Below are 11,466 nucleotides of genomic sequence, written 5' to 3'. Positions count from 1 at the left end.
AGTTTGATCCTTTTTTGTTGTGTGAATTAAAGTGGCTCCGAGATTGCTGACAGCATGTGGAGCCTCGCAGTGTTTTTTTTTTTCTTCTTCTTCTTTTTTTCTTTTTTTCTAGGGCTGAGACAACAATCCCGGCTGTATAAAGTCATTTATTGTTTGTGGAAATGCTTCAAAGCTTTCTCATATGAGCTGGTGCGCGTTGTACAAATTGCAAACACTGACAAGAACCTAAATTTTGCTGATGTGAAGACACAGACTTGTGATGGGTTTAGTGAAGGACACGCTGGCCTATACTCTTCATCCACACTGCTAAATGTATTCATTTATATATCAGAATTATAGTATCAAAAAGATGACTTAGAATCATATTTTCATTACACATCACTTCATAATTTATGGTAATATGCTGATGTAGTTCTACATAGCAGCTAACGAGCCGTTCTCTGTGCATCAGCCACCAAATAGAACTGTACCAGACTGTAACAGGCAGTCAGGTCTCAGCCCCCAACCTAATCACCCACCATTCATTCAAGACTTAGGTATATACATCCAGAGTGAAGACACATGCAGGAAAATAACTTCAGATCTATCACATCCTGGATGTAGACAGTTACAGCTTCATCCCTCTGGTAGGCGCTGCAGAGCACTGTACAAACAAGCATCTTTCCTTCCACCATCACACTCTTAACTGTTCAATCACACATGCAAAATGTAAAAGCAATCCTTCTGCAATATTAGATCACAATAATATATGTTGTGCAATACAGTGTACAGACACACTAAAAGCACATAAACCACTTCTGTATATATAGTAACGTATTATCCATGGAGGGTTTTTTGTGATTATTCCTTTTATTCCTTATTGTTTACTGAATGTATCCACTGGTACATGGTGGCTGGATATATCACATAAGGATATTGATGGATTACATCATGCTCTAACTCAAACTGCAACTTGTTTCTTTCATCTGTTCTTCATGCCACCTCAACCTGATCTCCAAGACCCTGCAGATTATCACATCATTAACACCTATGGGCGGGCAAAAAATAGAATATGTATGAACATGTGCAACTACTACAGATGTATCCACACACATATTTAAATATAACCATAGCACTCATAGTGCAGCAATTGTTGTACACATATACTTGCATACCAACTGTATGTATCAACACTACTTAATATCCTTCTGACTTGACATAACATTGGTCAATAAAGTTCAAATCTGATTCTGATTCTTATATATATAACATACAGGTATACACATACTCTCATCATTATGAATGCACCAGCAGTAAAGTGTGGGGTTATAGGGTTGTTAAATAGTGCCAATTTACAGAGTGTGCTTTTAAATTCCCTTCATTTTATTTTCACAAGAGAAGCCATAAAGATCCTACTTCCTTCAGTCCTTCCCTCCATCAATAGAAGGGTGGTGTTTTGTTCATGTGAGAGCTACTGGTTGCTTCATACTGAATTGTAAAGGAGACATTACAGCAGTGTTAACAGCATAGTATAGAGATCTCCATTTACCACAATAAAAGTCAAACATGACCCACAGACACTGGTTAATGTTTGTGTATTATTCTTTTTATTTGTGTACCGTGCCCCTTCCCACAATAATCCACAAAGACAAGTGTCTATTAATTCATTAATATATTCATGTATACATAACATAGTGACAAATAAAAAAAATCACAATACAAATGACATTTTAAATATGCAGAATGTCGATCGCATGTCAAAGTCTTGATTCAACAGTTTTGTACTCAACATGCGTTCAAAATATAAAAATAAATTTCTGATTAAGTTTATATACATTTTTTTTTATAAATATAAGTATACAAATGTATTTTTAAAATACAAAGATAAATACAGTCACATAGTGTACATTGTGTACCAAACCAGCAATTACAAACAATTTTTTGGATATTTAGCATTCACAAAACACAATTATTACATTAGAAATGCAACTTTAACGACAATTGCAGGTCTTTGTTTTTCGTCTTCGTCTCTTATTTCAGTTATTTTTCTGTCCTTCTTTTGCCACCCAGAGACTTTCACTCAGTCAGCGGGTGGTGAATAAATAAACAGGATAAGTAACAGGAAGTCTAGCTCTGCCGGACATCCTGTAACAGTTTATTGATCTCAGCCACCAGCTCGCTGGCGTCCACTAGCTCGTGTCGGCTGTCGCTGCGCTTGCCCTGAAGGTGGCTGAGCACAGAGTCGAAATCGTCCTCTTCGTAGTTCTCTGGGATCTCCTCCATGGCTGGCAGCCACTTGGAGGAAGGCCCAGGGAGTGGCACAGGCACGGGCACCGGGGCCGGGGAAGGCTGCACCATAGTGGGGCTGACCAGCGCCGTGAGCAGAGGGCTGCTGTGGGGTTTAGGGGTATGGCCGTTGTTCTGGGGGCTGTTTTTGGGCGCCTGCGAACCCTTGTGGCTGTTGCTCTGGCAGCTGAGCTTGGTGTTGGGTTTCAGGGTGTGGTAGCTGCCACCCTGGTGGTGGCCGGATGGGCCGATGCTGCTTCCTGGGTTCTGGAAGTGGGTGTTGGCGGCCCAGGCTGCCACCCCCTGCTGGTGGACAGAGGGGTTGGGTTTGCCGGGTAGGTGTCCCCTCCTGCGATCTAAAGATCCAGTCATTGGTACCCCAACCCCGCTGAGGCTAGTCCCCTTCTGGTTCTCGGTGACCTGCACGTATGAGTCCAGACCCTGGGGGAGCAACCTCTGGAAGACGCTGCTCATCTCCGACAGCAACGACGTGGTCCCACACAGGTCTTCGTCTGTCGGCTCTCCTCTGTTATCTTCTCCACCCTCTTCTTCACCGCCGTCCTCTCCGTTGAGGTCCTTGCCAAAGGTAGAGAAACTCTGGTTTCGGGCGGGGCCGGTGTCAGTGCACGGCTGTGGGGTCTTGTCCTGGGATAGGTCGGTGGGTTGGCGGGCTTCCTCTCCAGGGATGTAGAGGTTGCTGCGGTAGTCGGAGGATGATGAGGCGGGCGATGCCAGGGGGGGCATCCAACACTGATCTGAGTGACCCAGAACCCGACACTCCTCTGTGCAGAGCCTCATAGCTGAACAGACAGAGAGAAACACTGGTAAGTAATCAGGATCACTGAACCACACATACAGTCAGTACATTCACAAAGAAATACATTTCATTCATGCAAAGTTCCCTTTAGATAACATGTAACCTTTGAGAACTTTGGCTTCTTATATTAGTTGTGCACTGCTTTGTGGAAAGACAATCACAACATTTGAGAAATGCTCTCCAGAACATTTACCAGAGCCCAATCCAAGTGCTCCATTTGTCCAAACAACAGTCCAAAAGCTCTAACTAGAGAATGTTTTTCATCTGAAACTGACACCATGAATGCATAATTGTTGCAAACTATTTTCCTTTCAGTCCACTATTAATCACCTTATTGTTTTAACTATGTTAAAACAATAAGGTGTTTAAATAAACTCATCTTTTCTGCCTTTTCAGCATTTTGCTTTTTTGTGAAACACTAAACATTATTTCCCTGTAAACTAACAATTAAAGAATGTGACACTGTGATAAATACAAGTACATATTTCTTCAATTTAAAGAGTCACTAATATAATGACAAATTTAGATCTTCATATTATTTGATTTTAAGGTTTTTAGACAAGCTAAAAGGGAAAATGTTTCTTTATAGGCTCAGACAATTCTCCTGCCTCTTGAGGCAAAACAGACCCTTTAATTATATCATCTTCAAAATGCACTGTCAAAGCTTACAGCGAGGCTGTTTATCTTGAAATGTTGACAGTTTGGAGCTACAGTACATGCTGATCATGTACATTATTTCTTATGCGGTATAGTGTTTACATTAGATGTCTTTTATCTACTAAGATACATTCCATTATGTTAGGTTGATGTACATTTTTCATGTTTGAGCATTTATGAATTTGATGACACAATCAAAGAGATGTGAAGCAGATTGCTGTCAGTCTGTTGAGTCTTTTTCCATCGAGCTAATATTTTCCCTGCTCTCCTCAGGTGTTTTTGCTGCACTGTCTGTGGAAACACGGTGGAAATCTGCCCTAATTAGTCTGAAAGGCTCTCTGCAGGAGCACAGCCTGCTACCTTCCAATGTGTTTACCACGGAGAGACAATTCAGCAAGGCCGATCAATGCCTATTACCCATTCAAAATAACTCCTCCTCTAAAAGCCTTGCATTTTTCCCTTTCAAGTCGCTCTTTTCAATATTAAATCTTCAAATAGAAAATCTCAGAAGAATAAATTAGACAAATCAAATATGCCAACTTAAAGCCTTCATTAAAGGAGTGTGGCGCTTTTCAATCGTGCTGTTGAGGGACTTCATTATCCCCTCATTAACATGAAAGGAACATTTATAATACATCTTAGAGCAGATGAAAAGTGCATTTGGGTGCACTGGAAGGGAAAAACAGTGCGGGGGCAGCAGCAGATTGGGTGCCCCGCTGATGAAAGGGTGAAAATGAAAGATTTAACCCAACTGATTTGTATGTAAAAAAAAAAGAGAAAAAAGGAACATGTTAGGCAAACATTAACTGGAAGCCTGCCTGTCTGACTGACTGCACAGTCAATTTAGCTGATTTACTGACTGATATACTGAATTACCTGACTAGTTTATTTGGAGCTCAAGACTACATGACTGGCTACCATTGCTGTGTTTGTTTACTTGAGAGCTTTCCTTTTATCACATTTTTATCAGGAAAAAAAATCAAATTTGAGTCCCGATAAAAAGCAGCAGGGGGGCGCTGTTTCACTGAGTAGAGGTAAAGACAAGGCGTATTGGCACTGAGATCTAGACTAGACTGAGGACTACAATGTGAGGACTCCAATGATTTAGTACTGCACTTCTATAAAGACTCATATAAAGACACATGCAGATTTAACACAAAAAAAGGATGGTCAGCAGAGATTCAGACATCCTTGTTGTTGGTGCCTAGTATAGATCAGCCTCTAAAAACACTGGATTTCTCATAATGCATAATACTTGATTACATCTTTCATTTCATCTTTCATCTGGTAAACACTAACTTCTCTCAAACTCCATCTTCCTAATTTGTTATTCATACTTTCTGTCCTACATTTCTAATTTCCAAGCCCCTGCTGAGATATCCTTGATGACATCACTATGACAGCATTACTTTTTGTTTTTGTTGTTTTTGTTTTACTTTTTTCCTCAGGCTTGGCCAGACAATATTATACTGCTGTTTTCACAAAATGAATAGTGTTTAATACTAAATTTAAAAGTAGTAAATTGACTTGATATGACAAAATGACTGGAGTGCCCATTTAACCCATTTAGAATAAGATAGACAGCACATGACCTTCCTCACTTCACTTTTGGCTGTATTTAACAACACTGTTTACTCCTCATTCGTTATGCTAAAAGAATGGGGTCAGCCTCGACAGCACAGTACTCACTCCAATTATGTATTTAACACACGAACATAAGAATGGTCCTGACATCCTTCTCTCAGAAAGTGGTGAATGTGCAAAGTAGTTCTTTGAATGTTCTTGTAATCCTGCTGTTTTCTTAAAGGGCTCTGGAAGCTGTTGAGTTTTTGAGTCTTAGGATACATTCCTTGACTTGAAAAATCATCTGTATCAATCTGGGCTACGAACAAAGACTTTCTACCTCATTCTCCCCTTGTGCAATGAGGGCTACCGTATTCAGACATAATGACAGGGCACTGACTAAACGCTACTCTAAATCATCCATGGTGCAGTGGACATGGGGGCGGAAGGCGGGATGAACATACAGAGGAAGAAAAGGTGAGCTTTGAGATGTAATTATGCTCCTCAGAGCTTAATCACGAGCACAACTCGAAGCCAACTCCATAGCAACTATTCGTCACATGGCAATTAAATGCCTTCTTTTCATCAGAGGAGCATGAGGGCTTTCGGTTTGGATGGCTGAAAGTGTAGGCTTGAAGGTGGGAAAAAGGAGAGTGACTAACGAGCAGAGCTCCTCCACAAAGCTATAAAGGAAGGGAGGGAGGTTAGTGATCAGATTGTCTGCCCGTCTGGGTCGACTTTAATTGGGATGTAGCTCAAATGCGGTGTCGAGTGATGGCTTGTGTGGGAAGCTGGCTGGAAAGAAGCAGGATCTATGGGTGGAGAGGACAGTGTGATAAAAAGAAGCTGCGGCACAGCTTGCAACCTGTGTGACGTTGGCTGAGACAGGCTGAGAGGTTGGAGGTATTTTAGAGTGTGTACCCAACTCCACTAGTCAAAACCTGCAACATATTTGGTGCTAGGTAGGTAGAATACTCTTCGAAGTCAGTAAGATCAAGTCATTCTTTGTTAACAGCAGTGTGGAGAGGATGGAAACTCCATGCAGTGTGACAGTAGGGAGAAGAGATGGGTGGCTGTAAAGGAGGATCAATTGAGCTATCTGATGAGGTATCTCAAGAACTTAGTGACAGTGAGGTGAAACTCTGTGGTTGAGTTTGTACAGTATCATTCATGAAAATCCAAGGCTGATGCACATGCAGGCACTTGCAATGCAGAATGAAAAAGGCATGCTGCAACAGCTGACATAAGGTTTCAGGTAGCAGATGAATAGAGTGAGAAGTATCACTTGGCATATGTTAACCCAGGGTTCCTCTACTTTAGAATTCTTGTGATTCTATCCTGGTTAGACTGGTCACTTTGTGGATTTGAGTATAGCACCCTGCACTCTGTTGCCAAGAACATGGACAGGAAGTAATCATTCAAATTTAAAAGATAGGTTTGGATTGTTTTAGATCTATTTTCTATTTTAATATAATATTCTCACACCATATGTACGTTTAGTTATCGGTCACTGGCCCTGAAGTGATCCCTACCTTGACTCCACTGTAAGAGAGAGGGGACAAGCTCCACAATCTACAATCTTATGAAGCTTCATATTAGCAACTGAACTGAACTTTTAGAATGAGCTTTAGTGTGGAACAAGTAGTGTTGATTTTGTTTCTCATCTCTCACAATGGAGTCACATAAGGAAGGGATCATCTGATGTTGAGGAGAGGGGGATGATGGGATATGAGGGGAAGGTTATGGAGTGGTGGTGGGTAGTCTGGGCAGATGGTGGGGCCAGGGGTGTACCTGCATGCGTTCTGTGCTGGCCATCAGGGGCATATAGCTCAGTAAAGCCCTCACCAAGGAGCCTATCCATGGGCGACTCCCTGCCAGGTTCATAGTCGCTGTCACCAGCCTCGCTGTCTCCACGGCCGCTGTCCTTAAGACTGAACTTATCCATCTCGTTCAGGGCATATCTGCACAGAGAGACATAGATTTGATACATTTCTCATAGAGGACTGGCTAATCATTGACAATAATATTATCAAATGGTTATGGGAGCACCATGCTACTGATGGATAATAAGGTGCACAGAGAGGGGGAGAGCACTCTGCAGAAGAGGTTTTGCATAAAATTATGCAAATGTGAAGTTATTGAGCGTACAGTTTGACTCTAAACCAAAAAGCCACTGGATACGGATGTAAAGGACTGTGACAGTGCCGACAACAGACAAAATCCTCTAAAAATGTTTCCGCCAAATGTATCCTTTAAGTTCAACCTTATTCCCACCGCTATCTGACAACGAAAAAAGCTTCAAATTCGTCATTTGGTGAGTGTACATTACCTGTAGCTCCTGGTGTATTTGTTGCCTCTGAAGCTTGGCCGTGGCTGGTACTGGCCCTGATGGAGCATGGACAGAAGCTGTGAGACTTGCTACAATCCCAAGAGAACAAAAAAAAAGAAAAAAAAAAGAAAAAAAGAGGACAAAAATAAAAGGAAAAAATGAAGAGGGGAAAATGAATGGAGTCAAACAAGCACGACTACAAGACAATGTTTGGTGGGGGGGTACTGTGGGGAAAGGGGTTGGTGTTGGGGGTGGGGGTGGCATGACTTTGTGACTTGCTCCTGAATGTGATGGTCAACAAAAACATGACACAAAGGGCTGAAGGTAACAGAATATGGGAGCAAGGGATAAATTCAGAACAAATACTGAATATAAGACAAAAAACACATGCATAATGTATCATTTTGTAGAGAAATATCAAATGAGGTTGCATGTTAACCGTACTTGTAGCAGTCGTAGTAGTTACATTTTAAAATGTGTTAAAGTGTGCTAAGTGTACCATGAAAGAAACATTGTCTTACCTCTACAGGAGGTGTGGCGTGGGCCAGTTCCAGGGCAAAATTCTCTGGCACATGATTAGAGGAGATGGTGACCAGGCTGTTGAGTGACTGGCGGCTATGATGGCTCTGCCTGCTCCCCAGGGTGCCCCTCTCAGGTGTAGGGGATGCTGAGGGGGACCGTGGGTGGGCCCGGACAGGCAGAGTTCCGTTGACGGTTGGTACCAAGGTGATATCTGCCTTGTGGATCTGCCTGGTGGGTTTCTTGGGATGATTCTGGTAGCTGTTCTCTGCCACACGACAGTTATAGTTATGTCTGGGGTCTTTTTTCTCACGGCTGCATCGGGCAGTGGCAAACATCACCATGACGATGAGTAGCAGAGCACAAACTGCCCCAAGAGAGATGATGACAATGAGGGAAAGATCGAGTGGGGCCTGGCTGGAGCCAGTGGGGTACAGAGGTGGGAGGATGTCCATGTTCTCCTGCAGGGAGAGCCTTAGTAGCGCCCCTGTTGACAGTCTGCTGGTGCCCCTGTCCTGCACTTCCACCCTGATCTCCATTACATCCCTCGGAGCCTGCTCCAAGCTGGCATTGGTTCTGAGCTCGCATCGCCGAGCATCCATCACAAACAACCCGTCCTCGTTACCGCCGACGATGGCGCAGCTCACCTCTCCATTGGCACCAGCGTCCCTGTCTGTTACTTTAAGCGCAGTGATCAGCTGACCCGGAGATGCATACTTCCACACCGGAAGCTCGGCGGTGTGATTCCGGAGGGAGGGGGAGTGAATGACAGGTGGGTTGTCATTTTCATCCAGGACAGTCAGGAGGACGGTGGTGTTGGTAGACAGAGCAGGGTTTCCTCCGTCTCGTGCCTGAATGGTGAAGGCGATACGACTGACGTCTTCATGGTCAAAGCTGCGTAGGGCGTAGATGGCACCATTTGAGGGGTCAATGGTGACGTAAGTGGAGATGGGGCTCCCCTGGATCAGAGCATCAATGATGGTGTAGGTAACCTGGCCATTGGTGCCCAAATCTGGATCTGAGGCCACCACTGTCATCAAGTAGGCTCCGGGTGAGTTGTTCTCAGATTTGAAGACCTCATAGCGGCTCTTCTCAAAACGTGGAGGATTGTCATTTTCATCCAGAACCTGAACGGTGAAGTGTTTGATGGTGGAGAGGCTGGGGGAGCCCCGGTCCTCAGCTATGACTGTCAGACTGTACTCTGACCTCTTCTCCCTGTCCAGCGAGATGTTGGTAAGGATCATGTAGTTCTTCTCATAAGTCTTCTGGAGCCTGAAGTGGCCGTGACCATGCAGTCTACAGACCACCTCCCCGTTGAGCCCCGTGTCACTGTCGTCCACACGCACCAAAGCTATGAAGGTGTCCACAGGCGCCCCCTCTGAAATATAGGCCACTTCCTCTTTGCCTGGCGTCATCAGGTTGATGTTAATCTCTGGTTTGTTGTCATTCACGTCCACCACTTTCACTACAATTTTGCAAAGCCCTGGGATGGAATTAGGGCCCAAGTCCTGAGCCTGAACATCCAGCTCATAGGAAGCAGTGGTTTCATAGTCCACTTTTTTGATAAGAGTAATGTGTCCACTTTCTGGGTTTATCTTAAATGTTTCCAAGATCTTTGGCGAGACATGACTGCTAAAAGAGTAGACTATTTTCCCATTAGTGCCCTCGTCCGGATCTGTGGCGTTTAAATCAATGATTAGAGTCCCAAGGGGAGAGTTTTCCAGTAAATTAATGATATAAGCCTGTTCATCAAAGGCTGGGCTGTTGTCATTGGAGTCAGAGATGCTGATCTTAAGCAAAGTGGAGCCAGACTTTGGGGGAACACCATTATCCGAGGCCGTGAGCTGCAGCTGGTAATTGGACTGCACCTCCCGGTCAAGCTCACGCATCACTACCAGCTCTGCGTACTTGGCCCCATCCGTCCTGGTTCTCACGTCGATCTTAAAGAAGTTATTTGGAGTGAGGGAGTAGGTGTGCAGCGAGTTCTCCCCGACGTCTGCATCCACTGCGCCGTCCAGAGGGACTCGAGTCCCCACGGATGCGCTCTCGGAGATCTCAATAGGGACTATGGCGCGGGAGAAGTGTGGGGAGTTGTCGTTAATGTCCAGCACTTCTACTTCCACATGGAACAGCTGCAGGTACTCCGTCGGGAGGGTAACCACATCGAATTCAATCGAACAGTTTAAGTTTTTCTCACAAAGCTTCTCGCGGTCGATTTTGGTGCCAATGCTGATTTCTCCGTCCTCCTCCCGGACAGACAGGAACGGCGTACTCCCCCGTTGCATAGCGCGGAACCGAAAGGTCAGGGAACTGGGTAGTTTGGCCAAAACCCCGGCTACATCCTCCTTTAACCGTGCAATAACCGTGCCCACTTTTTGCTCCTCGTAAACTTTATATTTCAAAGTCTTACCGGTGACGCCGTGCAAAATTGCGACGAAAAGCAGGAGTTTGAGTAGTGCCGAAGAGAGTATATTTCCTTTGGTTTGGTTCATTTTTGCCCCCATCTTCTGCGCTCACACTGTGGCGATTACTTCCACAGAGGGAAAGAAAAAATAAGAGGGGGAAGAATGGATGTCTTCTTAGAAGTCTGGCATGTTGAATCCTCCGCTGCTGATCACTGTCCGCAAAAAAAAAAAAACTCCGCAAAAAATAGATTAATAAATAAATAAATTGATAAATATATAAGTATTGTCCTTCTTTAAGTAGACAGTAAAACACAAAAGCAACTGTCGGACTCTCCTTGTAGACAGATCTGTTGCATATATCCACATATGCCCGTCGCCTCTTGTGTGTGTGCGCCAGGGAATGAGTGAGAGTGTATGTCTGGGCGAAGAAAAGGCGCAGCTTTCTCCCCCAGTCTCTCTGTGTGTGTGAGAGAGTGAGTGAGAGAGAGAGAGAAAGAGAGAGAGAGAGGGAGAGCGCGAGAGGAGGGGAGTCAGTGTGAATGTGCGCGCCTTGCCCCGTGCGCTCTGCTCTGTCGCTGCTGCTCCACTCTGTCTCTCCGCCCGCCCCGCACCCAAAATGCGTCTCTTTTCCACACACAAAAAAACAACCCCCCCTCACACACACGCACACACACACCAACCTTTCTCTTCCACTCCCTCACCCCCTCTCCTCCTAAATCACCAGAATGGCCTCCTTCAAGCAGCAGCACAGGAGGGACTATTGATGGTATTCCCCCCAGTCCCCCCCCCCCACACACCTCCCTCCCCAACACAGAAGACACCCCAGTATTAAAAGTGTGTCACAACAATGGGCCAGAGGAGGAATTATTCTGGGCTCAGCCACTTTTAACACAACCGCACACTGACCCGCG

The 11,466-nt window shown here is 44.5% G+C and overlaps 1 protein-coding gene across 2 annotated transcripts; it reads right to left on the bottom strand.

Annotated features, from left to right (window-relative positions):
* Positions 1–1,650: 1,650 nt before the first annotated feature.
* pcdh18b (protocadherin 18b) lies at positions 1,651–10,897 on the bottom strand. Of its 2 annotated transcripts, none has more exons than XM_053324245.1 (4): positions 8,153–10,897; positions 7,632–7,720; positions 7,094–7,263; positions 1,651–3,065 (listed from the first exon to the last, which is right to left on the bottom strand). In XM_053324245.1, the coding sequence occupies exons 1-4, from the start codon at positions 10,652–10,654 to the stop codon at positions 2,107–2,109; spliced, it is 3,720 nt and encodes a 1,239-aa protein (XP_053180220.1). In that variant the 5' UTR covers positions 10,655–10,897; the 3' UTR covers positions 1,651–2,106. The 2 variants fall into 2 exon arrangements, with proteins under 2 accessions (XP_053180220.1, XP_053180221.1); XM_053324246.1 differs by having other exon boundaries at positions 7,632–7,687.
* Between the last annotated feature and the right edge of the window lie 569 nt (positions 10,898–11,466).

This window comes from Scomber japonicus, chromosome 8 (genome assembly GCF_027409825.1).
Source record: "Scomber japonicus isolate fScoJap1 chromosome 8, fScoJap1.pri, whole genome shotgun sequence".
NCBI classification, from domain to species: domain Eukaryota; kingdom Metazoa; phylum Chordata; class Actinopteri; order Scombriformes; family Scombridae; genus Scomber; species Scomber japonicus.
Note: the sequence above shows the minus strand (reverse complement) of the source record. Positions and strands in the feature narration are given on the sequence as shown.